At 42.7% G+C, this 20,270-nt stretch overlaps 1 protein-coding gene across 1 annotated transcript in view; it reads left to right on the top strand.

The window, feature by feature from the left end:
• The window catches only part of Rtn1 (reticulon 1), a 184,961-nt gene that overhangs the window by 94,901 nt on the left and 69,790 nt on the right, over positions 1–20,270 (top strand). Inside the window, exons 2-3 of the mRNA XM_090344210.1 lie at positions 1,305–2,075; positions 9,301–10,053. Coding sequence (XP_090200336.1) covers positions 1,305–2,075; positions 9,301–10,053 — 1,524 coding nt within the window. The remainder of the gene's footprint in view (positions 1–1,304; positions 2,076–9,300; positions 10,054–20,270) is intronic.

Raw genomic sequence — 20,270 nt, 5'->3', positions numbered from 1 at the left:
TATTTAGATTTGAATCCTGGCTCCACTACTTATTGCTGGTAAAATCTTGGAAGTTATCCAGCCTCTTTCCCCTTAGTTTTCTCATCTATAAAATGAACCCAATAATAGTACCCACCCTTTAGGATTGCACCAATGAATAAATGACTCATTATATGTAGAATAATAAATATTCAAATGTTAGTTATTTATATTATATTACAACTACTGCTTTGATTATTTTTATAGAAGTTGATCTGTTCTTTGGGTGTGTCCAGAGTTTTTATTGTGGATACTTTGTGTGTGTGTGTGTGTGTGTGTGTGTGTGTGTGTGTGTGTATGTGTGTGTGTGTGTGTTTGTGTGTGTGTGTGACTGTAGAATGTGTTTGTATATAGATACATAAGCAATAAGAGTGTGAGGCTTGATTTGTAAAACTGCTGTAAGGATTAGGTAAAAATCTCACTGCTTAGCAAACAGTAAATTCTCAGTAAATATTAGTGTTCTTCTTTTTTGGCAGTATTGTATGACCAAGAAAAATAAAACAGGGTTTTCCTTTTCTGCTCACAATTAATGCTTTTGTGCCCAGGAGCTGGAATAAAGACAAGGTGAAAACATGCTGTAAACTAAAGCTTATAAACCTGTTTTGCCCTTAGCACCAGTGGGATAGTTAGGATATTTCTGAAAGACAAATAATTGGCCTTAGAGGAGAGAATGAAGGAGAAAGTGAGGGAAATAGGAGAGCATGCCATTGAGCTGATACCTTTTGAGTGATGCTCAAAACTAGGAGCCCCTTTTTCTGAAGACCTTAAAAGGGAAAATGAATGGACTACATCCAAAGGAATGAGGACTCTAAGAGTAAAAGGACTGACTACAGAATCTCTTGAGGGATTTATCAGCTGTGTGAGCTTCCAGAAGCAGCCCTTCTTCCAGCCCATTACATTCTGTATTGACAAACCTGGATTTATCTACATGTCTACCTCTGCTTCAATGGCCAATAAGACTGTTGATGCAAAAGTTTCTTTTTAAATAACACTGAGTTAAGACCCTCTGTGTTGAGGTAGTATGTGTCAAAAATCAGTTTCCTTGTCCCCTTGGGTCTGTCCCCAGAGTGTCTGGGCCTGGCATCATGTGTGATCTGGTGAGTCTGCCCCATGCTGGTGAGTGTGGCCCATGCAAAATATCAGAGCCATGGACTGTGAGGTAAACAGAGACATTCAGCATGCTGGTGCTCCCAGTCCTCCTTAGGCAGGTTGGGTGGGTGGGTCAGGAAGGAGGGAGGTCTGCCGTGAGGTGCCTGCTCACAGTGTGCTACCATTTTAATTGACAGGTGTGGCGGCTGTGTCCAGTGCCCTGGATCACTCTCTCATAATGACACCCAAAGACGGAGAAGGAGCGTGTTACACGTCTCTGATTTCTGACATCCGTTACTCACCCCATGAGGATGCTACATATTTCACCGGAAGTTTTCAGAAGGAAAATGGCCACATCACCAGTTCGGAGAGCCCTGAGGAGGTGGGGTCACCTCGACCCCCCTTACCAGATGTGCCTGGGATGGAGCCTCGTGGCTTGTTGAGTTCTGATTCTGGAATAGAGATGACTCCTGCAGAGTCCACTGAAGTGAACAAGATCCTAGAGGAACCCTTGGACCAGATGAAAGCAGAAGCCTATAAGTACATTGACATCGCCAGGCCAGAGGAGGTGAAGTGTCAGGAGCAGTGTCAGCCTGAGCCCGGAGATAAGGACTTGGATTTTAAAAACAAGGACAGTGATGTCTCCACAAAACCAGTAGGGGTTCGGGAACCTGACAAACCAGCTCCTGTGGAGGGCAGAATTGTCAAGGACCACTTGTTCGAAGACTCTACCTTTGCTCCTTACCTAGCTGATCTCTCTGCGGATCTGCACAGTGCTCCCCTGGTCAGCGCCCCCATCAAGATCACACTGACGGAGATCGAACCTTCTGTCGCTGCCATCCAAGAAAAGAGCCCCGAGAAGCAAGATCTCTGCCTGAAACCAAGTCCTGACACAGTCCCTACGGTCACTGTCTCAGAGCCTGAAGATGACAGCCCAGGGTCTGTCACCCCTCCATCTTCTGGAACAGGTAAAGGCACTGGTAACCCGCCTTTCCCCCACCTTGGGAAAGCCTCGCATATTGGAGATGGAAATCCCAGAGCACCTCCTAAGGAAGGAGGTGTTCAACATGCCTGACTGTGGTCTCCTGCTGGTTTAGCTGATTTAATTACCACACAGCTTTTGTAGGCCTGTGCCTGTTGTACCAAGGCTGATAGGCAGGATTTTACTTTGTCAAGTGTTTCTTTCTCCTTTGATGGAGGGGGTGAGGCTTGCACACTGAAACACCTACACCTGCGTGTTGCTCTGCTTTCACACAAATGTTCAGGTCTCCTGGAGGCCTCTTGGGGAAGAGGGGACCTTTGACTGGACTTCATTAGCAGGGACATTCAGCATTCTCAGGAGAGGAAGAGAGAAGGTAGAACTCTGTTGTCCCTGGCAGTAAGAGAAAACATCAACAAAGAGCCCTCCTCTTCTGTCCCTTCAGTCTTATCCCTTTCAGCTTAATTAATTCACCGAAACTCTATCATTAAGAGATACCTGGTGAGAACTAAAAAAAAAACCAAACTTTAGAATTCACTAGACTTCACCTTTTTAAAATTTGATATTGTCCTGCTCTAAATCAAGGTAGGATATTAAACTTGATTTGAATTGTTGTTTCAAACCCAAAAGTGACTGTGTAGACAGACCCTTGTAAAAGGCCAGAGTGGTGTCAGGAGCTTTATCAACCTTCACAACACATCTTACTCCACAGTATCTATTCCATGCTGTTTCTAACCACTCATCACTGTCTGTGGGGCAGGAAGACAAAGGACTGAGAATTCCCAGACTCTTCCTACATCCTCCCCCCTCCCCCTCCCCCCTCCCACACCCCTAGTTGGTATTATCATCTATATTTCTGATGGAAAGAATCCTGATGATATACTCTGAGGCCTTGTTTTAGAACAGAGCAGGCTTGATGAAAATCTCCCCTCTGGCTGTTTCCCTAAAGACAAGCATAATGGTTCCTCTTCTTTGCTGATGTTACTTCATTCAACTGTACAGGGTTTGCTGCACTCCAATCTCTGGTTTTCAAACACATTCATTCACCCAACAAACACTCCAGACTTACGTTGGTCAGATACTCTGTGGGGCAATGGAGATATGGAAGTTAAAACAAACAAAAACTAGCCTTTCCTTTCAGTGAGACAGAGGATGAAGAAAATGACCCTACTGCATTGAGATTTGTATTCTGAGAGAGGGAAACATACAGTGTTGAGAATATCGAGTCAAATATCTCCCCAGATAATGGAGACTGAAAGTGGTCTTCAAAGGAGCAGGAGGAGGTACAGATATAGAGGTAGGAAGTCACAGTGAACTACATGTAGGATGTTACTAAGATGTGACTGCTGATAGGTAGCAAATAAAGGAACTGAGACTCTTAACTGAAACTACATGTGACTTGTCCCAGCCTGCAACATGAGGTAGAGACATAGCTGAGTGGCAAGGAAATATTTCTTCAAGCTGGAGGCTCTAAACAGATATCTGAATGGAGCATGAGATAAAGCCACACAGGAAACAGGAAAAGGTATAAAGCTACAAGGGACAGCCATGCAAAGGCCCTGAGCTGAGAATTTTGTGTATGTTCAAGGAACAAACACCTGGAATGCTAGTGTGGCCAGAATTGGAAAATGGAAAATGTTTCAAGTGATCCATCTGCATGCTGTGTGTGCGGGGAAAAGCCAGAAACAAAGGGAGACCATCATTCACAAGACACCGTAGCTCACAGGTGGACACCAGCACCTGCAACATGTACAACAGCCTTCCCTTTTCATCTATAGCACCATAGTACCTGCAGCAACAGATACATCATTCTACTTGATGTCTTCCCTTCCCTCCCTCCCTCCCTCCCTCCCTCCCTCCCTCCCTCCCTCCCTCCCTCCCTCCCTCCCTCCCTCCCTTCCATCAGTTCTGGGGATTGAACTCAGGGCCTTGTGCTTATTCTTGGCTTTTTCCACTCAAGCTTGGCACTCTACCACTTGAACTACAACTCCACTTGTGGCTTTTTGGTAGCTAGTTGGAAATAAGAGTTTGCTAAACTTTCATGCCCAGACTGGTTGTGATCTCCACAGATCGCAGCCTCCTGAGTAGACAGGATTACAGGCTTGAGCCACCAGCACGGGTTCCAAGTCTTCTTTGACTCATAATAAGCACACTGTGTTCAAAGTCGCATCTTTGTTGTCCAAAATGGAACTCATTGATCCCTTTTCTTTCACACCTCTATTGATGCTGTGGAGGCAGGAGATGGCTCCATTCCAGCCTTCATGAGTTGAAAGGCTGTATGAGAAACAAGAAGCATGCATACCCCAGGAAGGAAAGACATACTCAGTGTAAGAGCTTTCTCCTGTTCATCAGACCAGATCATTGTTTTGACTTCCCTGTTTCTAGCTATAGAATCCTTGCTCATTTTACCCTCCTAAGCTCAGCATTTCTACTTTTTTTCACCATATGAATTAGACCCTGTGTCTCTTACTTCTCTTTCTTCAGTAATTCTTTAATTTCCCCCTTTCCATTCCATGGTCACTAAAACTCAGGTTATTGTAATATTTTTCTCTCAGTGATTACAATATCCTTTTAATGGGTCAACCCTGTCTCCACTCCTTTGTCAGATTTAGTCTTACTCTTCCAGGACCCACCAGTACTGACTTTTTAAACTAGTTTTTGGGAACTCCTATGTCCCATTTATCTTTTCACTTCAGTACCCTGTATCATTCCCCACAATACTCCAGTTCCATTTTTGCTAAAGCCGCTGTTTGACTCACACCCTTTCCCGTTTCATATCTGAATCTTTGCCCAGGGGATCCATTCTGAGACAATGTCCGCCTTTCATGGCTCTGTTTACATTTTAAGACCAATTCCAATGCACCTTCTTCAGTTACCCCCCCCCCCCAAATTTCTCCGGAACTTGGTACCACTCAGTCTGGCTTGTCTTGCTTTCTTCTTATTCTCTAGAGTAGAGGAAGCTGTGAAACACCAGCACAGTGATGGTAACCGAGACTAGAAGTGGAAGGGGTGGGGGGAGAGGAGGCCTAGGGCAGAGCTCCTGAGAGGCTGTCTTGCTTGGGAAGGCAATAAAGAGTTAAATCAGAAGAGGATAGTGTTGCAAAGCCCTCAGAGGAATGGGCACTATATCAAATCCTATTGGGAGGTCACAGGGCATGAGAACTCAAAAGTGGCCAGGAAATTACCAGTGAACAGAGGTCAGAATTGGAGTTACTCATTCAAATTCACATATTATGTCAATTCCAGTGGCTTCAGATAACTTAAAATTACTTCTTACCTATGGGGCACTCATATGGATATAGGCTGTGCCATTCTGTAAGTGAAGATAACAGCCAAGCTCCTTTTTTTCTTTTGCCGGTCCTGGGCTTGAGCTCAGGGCCTGAGCACTGTCCTTAGACTTTCTCAAGGCTAGAGCTCTGCCACTTGAGCCACAGAACCACTTCTGGCTTTTTTCTATGTATGTGGTACTGAGGAATCGAACTCAGGTCTTCGTGCATGCTAGGCAAGCACTCTACCTCCAGGCCAATCTGGCCACCCAAGCCAAGCTTCTTTCTATGCTTGCTTGCTTGCTTGCTTGCTTCCTTCCTTCCTTCCTTCCTTCCTTTCTTTTTTCTTTCTTTCTTCTCCCTCCCTCCCTCCCTTCCTCCCTTTCTTCCTTCCCTCCTTTGCCAGTCCTGGGGCTTAAACTCAGGGCTTGAGCACTGTCCTTATGCTTTCTTAAGGCTGGAGCTCTGCCACTTGAGCCACAGAACCACTCCCAGTTTTTTCTATGTATGTGGTTCCATGGAATCAAACACAGCTCTTCGTGCATGCTAAGCAAGCACTCTATCACTAAAGTCAAACTCCTGGCTCTTCTGTCTGTCCTTTAAAAATAAAAAGCAGCCATAAATAATACACATATCATATAATATTTCAATGGATTTTTAATGTTTTAATAGAGTTATGATCTATTATCACAATACTTCATTATTTTTTTTGGTCGGTCCTGGGGTTTGAACTCTGGACCTTAGTGCTCTCCCTGAGCTTTTCAGCTCAAGGCTACCACTCTACCCCTTGAATTTCAGCCCTACTTCCTGTTTCCTAGTGGTTAATTGGAGATGAGTCTCACTGTCTTTAGTGCCCAGGCTGGCTTTCAACCTCAATCCTCACATCTCAGCCTCCTGAGTGGCTAGGATTACAGGCAGGCATGAGCCACTGCGCCCATTTTTGTTGTTATTGTTGTTATTGGTGCTCTTGGGGCTCAAACTCTGGGCCTAGGCTTTGTCTCTAAGCTTTTCAGCTCAGGGCTACCACTTTGAGCCACAGTGGCACTTCCAGTTTTCTGGTGGGTAATTGGAGATAAGAGACTCACAGACTTTTATGCCTAGCTTTGAACTGTGATCCTCAGATCTTAGCTTCTTGAGTAGCTAGGATTAGAGGTAGAAGCCACCAATGCCTGGCTACAATACATTTTATAGTGTTTTTATTACCATGAAAAAAATTCTGTGCCCTATTTGGGTATCTTTTAGTTTTGTTTCCCTACAATTTTTTTTTTGCCAGTCTTGGTGCTTGAGCTCAGGGCGTGGGCACTGTCCTTGGACTTTCTCAAAGCCAGAGCTCTACCACGTGAGCCTCAGCACCACTTCCAGCTTTTTTCTATGTATGTGGTACCAAGGAATTGAACCCGGGTCTTCATGCATGCTAGGCAAGCACTCTACCACTAGGCCAAACTCCCGGCCCCTTTCCTACAATTATTAATCAACTTCCAGCCTCTATGGATTTGCTTTTATGAGACATTTCCTATAAATAATCATACAATGTTCAGTTTTTTGTGACTGGCATATTTTGCTTAGTTTACTGTTTTTTGTTATGTTTTATCATGTATCATTGCTTTTTATGGCACCATAATATTCTGTTGTAAGTTGTACCACATTTTATTTATCCATTCTTTATTTGAGGGACATTAGGTTATTCCCACTTTGGGTAATTATAATGAATATTGCTATTAGAAACATTCCTATTTAAGTTTTTGTGTAGATAGAAACCAGAAACCAGAGGAGAAGGGAGCCTATATAATGTACAGAATATAGAAAAAAAGACAGAGTGGACTCACGCAGGGGGGAGGGCACGCAGGGGGAAAAAAAACCAGTCCAATGACACTAGACACTTGTTTCATCTACTCTGTCTAGACTTCAAGCTCTATGTGTAAAGTGCCTGTCACCCCAGAAAGGCTAGCAGATGGAGCTGTGATGCTGTCATTTACAGCTCTGCAGAGGTACAGATGGTTACTTAGTTGACAACGGCCTTTCCTCCCTGTCTTCCTCCTCATTGCTGTAAGCTAACCATTCCAAAGGAAGCTGATGTAACTTATGCACCACTCTGCTGCATAACAGAGAACTATGTGTGCAGTTTACTAAATAGCCAGTTGCTTTGAAAGTAAAGTTTGAGTTTGTAAAATAAATGTACAGTTAATCATCTGAGAGATAATGATGCAGTTGTTTTAAGTTACTTAAGAAGGTGATGACATTATTTCTCTCCTCAGAATCCTCCAGTAATTTCTCTTTTCATTCAGCATATAGCCCGGGAGATCTGAACTCCATGTCTCTCACTTATTTTTTATCATTTCCCCCTCTTCCTTGCTTGTCCAGGATACACCAGCCTCCTGTCCATATCTAATAATCATTGGAACTCCCCCTCTGTACCTCTGTACCATCTATCTGTTCCTGTGGCATCTCCTGCTTTTCCTCTGACAATCTTCATGAGTCACTCTCACACCTGCTTTGAGTGCTAATCTTTGTTCACTTCTTCCTAGGGCCTGTTCCAACCTCCTAACTTAAAGCTACAAACTCAACCCTCCTGGTCCCAGCACTCCCAATTCCTTTACCCAACTTTACTCTGGACTCCTGATTCCTTTACCCTTGGTTTACTCAACTCTCACACTAGAGACTTCCCTTATTTATTACATATGTCCTTTATATATTGCATTCCTTTCCCATTGGAATACAAGCAGGAATTTTTGTGATCTGTCTCATTCACTAATACATACCAAGTACTTTGAAGAGGACACAAGACATAGTAGAGGGCACAAATAATAGATGAATGAAAGATTCACGAGTAAAGTCAAAAGTATTAGAAACTGTGAAAGGTTTGATCCACATGACATAGCCATGATGGTCCACTCCTCTTACCTCCCTAGCTCCTCCCACTGGCCTCCGCACTTGGAGAAAACATTGGACAACTAGTTCTTATTCACAAAAAGACTGGACACCAGTGTCAAGGATATTCTAAAATAAAGCCCGGCTCCATGGCCAGGCAGACCATGCTCCTGAGCACTGTTGTCATGGTGATCTCAGGCCAGTTGCATCCAAGAGAGAAAAAGCTCAGCAAGATTTCCAGAATGGCCTTCAGGCCATCTGGATAAACATCAGGCAGGAGGCAAGCATCCACCCAGGGGAGTAGGGTAGCTGTCTGTGTGTTCTTCTCAAGAGGAGGAGAGGAGAGGAGGGGAGGGGAGGGGAGCGGGGGGGGGGGGGGAAGCAGCAGGCTGCTATTGCTGGAAGCCCTGCAGGAAGGCTTCTGCACAGCTTGCCATGGGGATTGGCAAAGAAACCATACCTCATACTTCCTCCATCTAGCTGTACTTTTACTCTTTACTCAAAAGGAATAAAGATATTGATTCTTAGGGAGAATATGAAGTTCAGAAGTTAAGCTGTAGCCAAGGTACCAAATGACATGTGTTGGTCTTAGAAAAGCCATGGGTGTGGAATGATGAATGAGTCTCATATTTGTAGACGTATTCCTCAGAGTAGCCAACGCATCCTGTGAAGCTGACCCCCTCTGACCCTAGAGAATGACATTATAAAACAAAAATGACCTCTACAATCTTGGCTACATTGAAAGAGAAAAACAACAACAACAACAAAAAACAAGCCTCTGTTGCTATGAAATTATTGGATCTTTCCTGTTTTATTTTTAATAGTTGGATGACCCTGGATAGGTATGCATAACACTGATTAATTGGGCCACAACAGTAATTAACCTTTTAGTTCAGGTGGCCTGTGTTTTCAGCATAGGCTTAGAAACAGACTTATTTCTGTGCTAATGAGATATGTGTTCCTCAGGCAACCACCAAACATGTCCCCTAATGGAATTTTGTTTGATTTCTTCTCTCTGTGTCCATCTGTCCATCTGTGTGCGCGCCTCTCTGACTCTTCTTGGCTCTGCGGGGATGACAGAACCATCTGTGGCGGAGTCCCAGGGGAAAGGCAGCATCTCGGAGGACGAGTTGATCACTGCCATCAAAGAAGCCAAAGGCTTAGCGTATGATCGGCCCGTGGGACCGGTGGCCGACCGACCCGAGGCCAAGGCCAGGTCTGGGCTGCCCACCATCCCCAGCCCTCTGGACCAGGAGGCGAGCAGCGCCGAGTCCGGAGACTCGGAGATTGAGCTGGTGTCGGAGGACCCCACGGCCTCGGAAGACGCGCTGCCCTCCAGCTATGTCACCTTCGGCCACGTGGCCGGCCCGCCCCCGTCGCCAGCCTCTCCATCCATCCAGTACAGCATCCTGAGGGAGGAGCGCGAGGCCGAGCTGGACAGCGAGCTCATCATCGAGTCCTGCGACGCCTCCTCTGCCTCGGAGGAGAGCCCCAAGCGGGAGCAGGACTCGCCCCCCGTGAAGCCGGGCGCCCTGGGTGCCATCCGGGAGGAGACCTGCGCGCCCCGCGGGGAGGAGCGCACGCCCAGCCCGCTGGGCCCCGCTCAGCCCGACCCCTTCCTCGCCTTTCCCCCCTCTGCCCCTCTCATCAGCCCCGAGCCATCCTCTGCCCGTCCAGCCCCCGAGCCCGAGGAGCCCACCTTGCTGTGGAAACCTGCAGAAGCAGCGGCCAGCTCCCACCAAAGCCCCGCAGCCCCCGAGCTCCCTGCGCCGCTGTCAGGGCCCGGCATGGCACCCTCGCTGTTGCTGCTGCTGCTGCTCAACAAGCAGAAAGGTAAAGTGAGGGCTTCCTGATTGAAGCAGGGGTTGCGGGTTGTCTGTCCTCCCCCATGGGTGATTTGGGGGTATCAGCAGGAAAGTCATCCAGGCTGAGGATGACGTGGACCTGGCGCCATGTTGGTCACACAAAGACCCCCTGGTAGCTGAGACACAGCCATGTGGACAATTGTGTCCTTCCTGTCATTGCAGAGCTGGAAAGAGGTGATTTTCTCCTCTCTGTCCCTGCTCACTTCCCCTTTCCTCCTCCTCAATGTCAGGGAGTGGCTAGGCCCCTGCCTGTTGAAACCCACCATTGTGAGATGTCATTTTGTCAACCCAAGGTGTTTTCTTAAATAGGCCACACGCTGAGGTCAGCTCCGTTCTTCCTCTTCACCCAAGGAACAAAGCACTTGGATTATGATAACATTTCTGTGTTTCGGTCAGGAACAACACTAGCCAAAGTTGGCCCCAGAGTTTCTTCCGTCTGTCCCTGAGCAACATGTACTTACTGATCTTGAAAATCATTAGTTTAGTTTGTTCTGCCCATAGGAGATCTTCAAATGAAGGACAATTGGAAGTCATTCGGACACTGTGTATATGTATGTAGGACATTTTCCTCCTGCTCCCCAAATCACTAACAGCAGTACCGGGTTGCTGTTGTGTCAAGAATTCATGAACAAAATCCAAGAATCATATAAGTAAATGTGATCTGGGTCCTCACTTGTTTGTCCTTGCACTGAGCTGGGTAAAGACAAAGAACTTCTGTCTCATTCTTGAGCAGAGAACTCCCAGGTGGAACTTGAAAGCAAACACTCAGGAGCAATGCCCCTCAGGGTCCCCTCCCACCAGTCTCTTCTACATTTTGCTTCTTTACAGGTATTTTGCCTATTGAAGCTGAATGATTTCAAGGGTAAACCCTCTTCCTTCACTTTGCTAACTTGGGCGATGTTACTAGCAGTAAAAGTGCTTCATATAAACACAGAAGGGGAAAAAATCTCGATTATAGATTTTAATCTGGTATTTAGGTACTTTAAAATGAACATATTAAGATTGGAGGAACCTGGAGATGGGAATGAAATAAAAACATAACCCGGCACCATGATTGATGGTGGATCTGTGAGTGTGGTTGCTATTGAGCCGGACACAATTGACTCTCTTTTTTCTTTTTCTTCTTTTGTCAAGCTGGGAATTAAAAGCAGGGATGTGGCACCTGTCAGGCTAGTGCTCTACCACTGTTACCTATTCTACCCATTGACTCTTGATTTCCTAAATAACTTTCCCAGAGTTTAAAGTATATTTAGTGCATGTGATAGGTAGGATATTTCACCGTGATGATGTTTGCGAGGTAAAGTTTCACACTAATTTGGCTTTTTGCCATCCGACTGTAATGGGAGAAAACTCTGCAGCTTGCAAGAGACCAGGACAATAGTATTTTCTTGAACAGCTTTAGACCCCTGGGCCTGAATCAGTTAAGGTTGAGTTGTGATGAGTGCATGTTCATGTCTCTATACCGTAACAGGCCCATGTCTACGTCTTCGTCCCTAATGTTCTTGAAATAGTCACCACAAGCACAGTACTAGTCAAAGATGTTTGTTCTAGCCTGGAGCCAGTGATCTTAGGTCCTAGCTACTCAGGAGACTGAGATCTGAAGATTGAGGTTTAAAGCCAGACCCCTTTATCTCCAATTAACCACACACATGCATGCACACACACAACAACATGAAATTAAAGTTGTGGCTTAAGTTGTAGAATGCCAGTCTTGAGTGAAAGCACTAAGCAACAGTGCCTAGGCCCTGAGACCAAGCCCCTTTTAGGGCACACACACACACACACACACACACACACACACACACACACACAATTTATCCCAAAAGGATGAGAATTGAAGAGGAAGAGAAAATTTGAGAATTTGCAGGTTTTATCTCTGCATGCTGTCCCATACGGCTTGAATCCCTTGAAGGCAAATTTAGAAGTTAGAGTGGCAGTCTTTTCAAAAGATTAAGGTATGCCAGGCAAATAACCTCTGCTCTCCTACACACTGAGGGGTCCTTTGAAATCTTGTCTCCCACTGAAAGTCACTGCTCAGCCATGGTATCTGCGGCCTGTTCTGGGGCAGCTAAGCACTAACGGCCGTGGGCGGATGACTCAGTTCCACTCGCAGGTTATTGAGCTCTGAGATCTCTTCTGGTCTCCGAGTTCCGTCCCAGCAGGTGAGAAAAGATCAGTGCTGCCTGGCCTCCCCAGGGCTGTTCATAATTACTGTCACTGGACAGTAGGTTTGTGTTCATGCTATGCACTGCTTCCTCAGCCCTGAGTTGAAGGCAGCTTGTGGTTTGCAGCTTTAGTCCACTCAGATATATGTGCATTCAAGTTGATGCATGCAAAATGCATACTCCCTACATGCTATCTGGCCGATGCTGATCTTAATTTCAGTAGAGTCTGGAAATATTTAATGTGAGAGAATTTGGCAGATGTCCAATGACATATATATATATATATATATATATATTCATTCCAGGGAGCACCAGGTTTAACCATTGCATGTATTCTACCAAATTCTATTATTATTATTATTATTATTATTATTATTAGCTTTCTACATCCTTCAGAGACCTCTGCTATTGTTAACATGGAGACTATTCATTCTTCATGCTTCACTTTTCCCTCTGCTTTTGTATGTCTGCTCCCTAGTACTTCCAGGACAACCTGTTCTCAACATCATACTCTGAATGGGAATCTACCCATTTCACTAAGGCTAGCCATGTTATGAACATCTGAATGAAAAGCAAATGAGAACTTAGTTTCTGCTTATACTTTCTTTGGAATAAACACACAAAAATCAAGTGAACTTTTTTAGGTGAATAAATTTTGAGCTATGTGATTTATGACTTCTTTCAAAATACAATATGATGAAATGTGGAATTTAGGAACCTAGTTTCTAATAACTAGAATTTTTGGATCAGCATCCTCATGTCAGATTGAAGTCAGGTTTCGTTCAATTGTTTGAGTTGAAATGGTAAGGATAGAAGAACAAAGTTTTGAAGTAAGATCTCCTGGCTCGTATCAAGAATGCTTTTTTCAAATAAATTGATTTCTAGTTTGTTAATTTGTCTTTAAGTAAACCTAAGTATTTTTCTGTAGGAACTGTCTTTTAAGTTTGGAGATTTAAAATTTAATGTCATAAAAATAATTTAAACAAAAGTTTTATGATGGTACACATTATCTGTAGCTAATTCACATTATATGCAACTTATTCAGTGATCAGTCAGATGCATATTTAACCTAACCTCCTGAAAAACATTTCATTAAAAAACCTTTGGTTTGCCAATTGATAGTTTCATCAAGTTTATATAGCATCATATTTTCTCAAATGTTGGAAGTAAAATACTAAACAAATTTTAAGAGTAGATTTTATATATCCCACTAAGATGTGCTATTACTCCAAAGCCAAAACTCAACTTTGACTGTGATTTAGAAAACCTCTGGGGATGTGTATTCAAGTTTCCAAGGGGGCCATGTCTTACCCTCAGAATCAGGACTTACTGCTGGGTCATTTTAGGAGATAATCCTCAGATGCTGAAGACAAAGCCCCTGAGAATCACTTTTTGGGTGCCAGCCTCATCATTCATCTATCAAATCTGCACTAATTTGCCTTTAAGGTGAAATAAAATGGGATCATTCCCTGAACTCCCTGAGGAGTTTATCTCTTTCCATGTGATAATTGTTTGCCTCCCAGATTTGCATGATAGTCATTCTGTACCTAGTAAAGATAATTCATTTCCAACCAAATCAGCATTTGCTTTTACATAGTATAGAGTCATGGCCAAGAAGGTCAAACTGGAACTTCATATCCCAACTATCCTTGTAAGGTGAAGTTGTAACAGTTATTATCAATGGACTCTGATGTTGTTAGTGATATGGGTTGCATCTGGTAAAAGCTCACATCTGCTATGATATTGTGATTGTAACTTTTCCTCCCTCAAAAGATGGCAGAGAGGACCCCTAATGACAACATCAACTTTTTCAGTTAGCCCCAAATGAATTTACCTTACATTAGACTGCAGAAGTTTTGGGGTGGTTACTATAATCAGAATCTTCTTGAATCATAAGATAACCTATGATACAATGTAAGGTTGAGAAAGAAGATCTATAGTTAGAAAATGTGTTGGAGCATCCGTCCTACAGTTGCATAGTTGTATAAGCCTTGCCTCTCTGTCACACTTTTTCCTTTTGTATTCTCTTTTGCTGGTGCTAACCAGTCTCACTGATAGAATTGCTGATGTAGCCATATATATATATATATATATATATATATATATATATATCCTCAAAACCAAAACAGAAGCGCAGAAAACTTGAGAGCCTTAGTAGGACTGGAAAGGCCTTCTATTGAAGGCTAATCCTAGGCAAATTTGGGAAATGGGCACAGTATCTGAGATTCTCCTGCTTCTCATCACTAGGTTATGTAATCCCAGTCTCTGCAGTGTCATTGGCTACTCAAGGCCCCTGCTTGGAACCTAATCTCTGTGTTCTATTTTCCTTTCAAAATATACATTCTTTATATCCTGTTTCTTTGGGGCCTTCCATGTACTCCATTTTTTTGAGTGTACCATACTGGATAAGTGAGTTGGATAAATGTGTTCATTTTTGTGCATCAGTTAGCTAGGGTGTGATTCCTTCCATATAACAGGCTCTGAGCTTAGACAAAGTGCCGGAAGGCTCTGAGGAGTAAATCCCTGTAGGTAAGGCTGGCCTGCTGCATGATATATCCCTTCTTCATCCCATGACCTCCTTCTTGTCGCTTAAGTATTCTGAAACTTATCTGAATGCCTGGTTACAAGTTTAAATTAATATATACAAGCAGTCTCTTATCTAAGAAGAGAGATCAGCCCATGGCTGCCTGGAATTAGAACAAGAACTATGGATTGTTCTCTTTGGAAATGTCTATCATGCTTCAGTGGCCTATGAACTTTCCTGTTCTTGCAGGACTGGAGTCCTCAGCTAGGTGTAGAACCGCTGCTTCCTGAATGTAGGTCTCATGATGTCTTGTGTAACTTCATTTTTCCCTAGACTCCGCATGCTTTTGATCGCTTTTCCTACTCCCCGTTGCAACAAAGAATCACAGTCCGATTGGGTTCTGGCCTTCGATTTGCTACTTATTACTAGTTGAATGACTCTGGGCAAGTTGACCTATGTTTAACCATTAAACATCAAGGGGATAATCATCTTCATGTTACCGGCTTCTTATGAAGATAAAACTTAGGTGCTTACACTCTCATTATGTATTTATATCAATAATAATCTAGTCCACTTACTCATTGAATATAATTTCTACAACATATTCTTTTTCATAAATTTTCAAATAAAAAGTTTACAGGTCTTCTTCAAATGTCACAATTTGCTCCCTTGCTTCTCAGTGGTTTACAGGAAATTGATGTGTCAACAAACTGTGGGACAGGTTGCTTCTTGGGGAGGTTGCCTAAAGCCAGGTGACCCAATCCATCACCATTTAATGAGCATAGCTTTCCATATACAGATGCATAGACCTCACCCTAAATATCCCCAGGTATAATCTTTGAGGATGACGTCTACAACTCATATATTTTAGTAAGCCTGAGGGAGTTAAAAATGTCTGCAAAGGTTTGTAACTGCTAAGTTCATCTCTGCTGTGCGTGGGTTCTTATCTTCTGGCTCCTTTGCTGTCTCTTCTCAGACTCAGGAGTTCCATACTATTGGGACTTGTTTAGCAAATGGATCCTCCTGTAATAAGCAAATCGATCCTCCAGTAATAAGCCTCCAAATCTTCGTGGCTTAGCCCAACATTTATTTCTAGCTAACACAAAATCCTATGCATGTTGATGAAAGCTGTGCTTCATCTAGTGACGAAGGGCTCCAAGCTTTTCTGCAGTCTCCCATCTCCACACTCATGCAACTGAACATCAACCAGGGAAAGAGAGTTTGAGATGCACATTATCTCTTAAAGACCTATTCTTTTTTTTGTGAAACAAACTTGTATTTTTGAAACAATGTACAACAAAATATACACATATTCTGAGTAACTTCTTTCTGGATTTTCTTTGAATTCAAATGACTTCCCTCTGTCTCTGTCATCGTGCCATCTTTTATTATTAAATAATTTTTTATTGTGATGAATAGAAGGGTTACATTATATTCACCAGATAGAAGGTGCATAACTTCACAAACGTTGATACCCTTTCTCATGACATAGTCCCCATTTCCCTCCCCACCCCCCCACCCCTGCTCATCTTGATTTCCCCCCTTCCTTATCCAATTTCAAATAACCAATTAAGCACATATAAAATATATCAGATAACAAGGTGAAATATTGTAGCAATATGAGATAACCAAGGGATGGCAAAAGAGATGAGAGATAACATAGTACATTAAGGACAACAATCACTCATTACATGGCTTTTGTTTCTATATCCTGGAGGTCCTTTCATTTAGCCTCATACTATATGGCCTTATGTATCTAGGTTTTGTTCTATTGTAAATCTCTGCTAGGAGAGCCCAAGGTTTCTACTGATTATGACAAATGAGGGAAACCATTGAGCCTATGTTCCTTTGAGTCTGGCTTACTTCACTTAATATGATCTTTTCTAAGTCTTTCCATTTCCTTACAAATGGGGCAATGCCATTCTTTCTGACAACAGCATAGAATTCCATTGTGTATAAATACCACATCTTATTAATCCACTCAACTGAGGAGCATCTGGGTTGGTTCCATATCTTTGCTATGGTAAATAATGTTGCGATGAACATTGTTGTGCTACTGGATTTAGTATGTCCTTGTTTCTGGACGATTGGGTAAATGCCGAATAGTAGAATTGCTGGGTCATAGGGGAGCTCTATGTTTAGTCTTTTGGGGAACTGCCATACTGCTTTTCATAGTGGTTGAACGAGTTTGCACTCCCACCAACAGTGCAGTAGTGATCCCTCCTGGCCACATCCCCTCCAGCATCTGTTATTATTCGTTTTCCTGATCCTGGCCATTCTAACTGGACTGAGGTGGAATCTTAGAGTTGTTTTGATTTGCATTTCTTTTATGACCAGAGATGTTGAGCATTTCTTCATGTGTCTATAGGCCATTTTTGTTTCTTCTTCAGAGAAGACTCTCCTTAAGTCTTTGGCCCATCGTTTAATGGGATGGTTGTTACTTTGAAGATTAGTTTGGGAGTGATTCAATTTTTTGAGCTGTTGATATATTTTAGATATGAGGCCTTTGTCTGTTGTATGGTTGGTGAAGATCTTCTCCCATTCCGTAGGCTTCCTAATTAATTTACTAGCATGTCCTTTGCCATACAGAAGCTCTGAAGTTTAATGCAGTCCCACTTACCCAGCTTTTCTCTGATTTGTTGTGTTTCTTGGTCCTTACTGAGAAAGTTTTGACCTGTGCCAAGGAGGTCTAGTGTGTCTCCTATTCCTTCTTGTAAAGTTTTCAATGTGTCAGCTTTTACCTTCAAGTCTTTGATCCATTTGGAGTTAATCCTGGTGCAGGGTGACAAAGAAGGATCCAACTTAATTTTCTGCAGGTGCTTAACCAGTTCTGCCAGCACCACTTGTTGAAGAGGCTGTCTTTCTTCCATTCTATTTTTTTGGCTCCCTTGTCAAAGATTAGGTGGCCATAGGTCTGTGGTTTAATATCTGGGTCCTCAGTTCTATTCCATTGGTCTTCAAGCCTGTTCTTGTGCCAATACCAAGTTGTTTTGATTATTATAGCTCTGTAATAGAGTCTAAAGTTTGGTATTGAAATTGCTCCTGTGCTGTTCTTTCTGCTAAGAAGTGTTTTGCTATACGGAGTCTTTTATTATTCCATGTGAAATTTTGGATTGCCTCTTCTATTTCTTTGAAGAATGACATTGGGATATTGATGGGTATTGCGTTGAATTTGTAGATAGCCCTTGGCAAGATTGTCATTTTTATGATGTTGATTCTTCCAATCCAGGAGCATGGGAAGTTTTTCCATTTCCTCAGTTCTGCTTTAATTTCCTTTTTCAGGGTTTTAAAGTTTTCATCCAAAAGGTCCTTTACACCTCTAGGATATAGAAACAAAAGCCAGATAATGAGTGATTGTTGTCCTTAATGTACTATTTTATTTCTCATCTCTTTTGCTGTCCCTTCATTATCTCATATTGTTACAGTATTTCACTTTGTTATCTGATATATTGGATATATTTGTATTTGGTTATTTGAAATTGGATAGGAAAGGGGGGAAAACAAGATGAGGATGGGGGTGGGGGGAGGGAAATGGGGACCAAGACATGAGAAAGGGTATCAATGTATGTGAAGTAATGCACCTTCCATCTGGCAAATGTAATGTAACCCTTCTATTAATTACAATAAAAATATATGGAAAAAAGGTCCTTTACATTCTTAGTTAAGATAATTCCTAGGTACTTTATTTTCTTTGAGGCTATTGCAAAAGGAGTTGCTTTCCTGATGTTGCCTCTCACTGTTGGCATAGAGGAAGGCAGTTGATTTTTGAAGGTTAATTTTATACCCTGCTACTTTGCCAAAGTTTTGAATCAGCTCAAGGAGCTTGGGAGTGGAGTCTATAGGATTCTTTAAATACAGAATCATGTCATCTGCAAAGAGGAAAAGTTTCACTTCCTCTTTCCCTATTTAGATCCTCTTTATGCTTGTAAAGGCCTATTCTTGGAGATGACAAATGCCATTTTTTCCTGGCATCCCATTGGCCAGAATTAATAGCATGGCTTTTTCCATTATGATTTATGGGACACCCTGGAAATTTGGCGAGCCTTAAGTTCTGATTCTCCCACAATGATTGCTGTTTGAGCTTTTCCTAGCACCTATTGCCTGGCATATGATATTCATATATCTCCATTGGTTGATTGCTCTGTTTTTAAGCTCTTGAGAGTGTAACCTTTTGCTTGCTGTTGTATCTCTAGTGCTTACAGTCAAGTCTGTTGCATAGTGGGAACTCAATAAACATGTATGCCTAAATGAATGCTGTCCCCCAGATGCACAAATGAAGTTGCTGAAGTTTACTCTAGAATGTTATTTTCTGTCAGTGTTAAATAGTTGTGCTCCTGGAGTGAACAGCCCAGGAAAGGGCAAATGTAGTCAGCAGAGAAAGATGTATTCTGAGGCTAGGCTGACATAGTAATGGATTTGAGTTGACAAAGCAGAAGGTGATATCACTATAGGCTTGTGTTTAGCCTTTTTTTTTTTTTGCTAAGCCAAACCTACTGAATTTGTAGAAGGCCAATCTACTGACACTTTATAACCTCTATAAAATGGAAACAATGTGTGAATGAATGCTTATTGTTGTTTTGAATATAGCATGACCAAGTTAAAAATAAGATTTGTAATTAAGGATGCTACACAGGCAGACAATATTACAAGGCAATTAAAGTATGAGCTCTGGAATGAGAAAGACTTGGGCTAGAACCAAGGCCCATCATTTCTGGCCTAAAATTTCCCAAGCCTCGTCTCTAAAAATGTGAGTATTGACTTCTGCTTTCTACAATTGTGATATGATTTAATTTAATAATATTTTTACTGGGTTTAGGTTGACAAAAGACCTGGCCTATCAGATGACAACATTTATTCTGACATATGAGAATTGGGTTGTGTTTTCTCTCTACCAGCCATCAGTTAGTAACATTCAAAGACACTGGAAATATGATAGCAAAGGTGGGCTATCCATGGTGACCCAGTCCCTGCCTGGCCTGGCACCTCTGAGGCTGCCTCTGTGGGTCTATGGAGTATTGCTATAGCAGCTGTGCACCGGTCAGCCCATCCTCTGACTATACTGAATAGTAAGGTACCTCTTAAAGGGAAGGACCAGATTGGGTCACTTCCTCATCATCTGAAGTGGAGCCCACATCTCCCAGCCCATCTCCCAAGTATTATTCTTCCTTGTACTTAACATTTAGCTCAAGCCCCAACTCATTGTCTTTCAACCTAGAATGCCCCTGGCAGTAATGTCTTTTAAAGAAAGTACCATTAGGGCCACTTCCTTCAAAGGGACCGAGTTTGGAATGAACTTGACATGAGTCTTCTCCCCCATTTACCAAAGCAAAACATTATACACAAAAAGTTTCATCCCTATGATGCTTTCTATGGGAATTTGCCCTTGGAACCATCAGTTTTTTAAGAATGTTTGAAATAATACTGAGTGGTTGAGTTTAGTTGTGTTCTCACAATGATAAATACAGTCACTCCCTTTAAGTGGATAGGCAAATCTTT

Source organism: Megascapheus bottae, chromosome 14, assembly GCF_031878675.1.
Source record: "Megascapheus bottae isolate mThoBot1 chromosome 14, mThoBot2.hap1, whole genome shotgun sequence".
NCBI classification, from domain to species: Eukaryota; Metazoa; Chordata; class Mammalia; order Rodentia; family Geomyidae; genus Megascapheus; species Megascapheus bottae.
The sequence above is the reverse complement of the archived record's forward strand: the minus strand, read 5'-3'. Positions and strand labels throughout refer to the sequence as shown.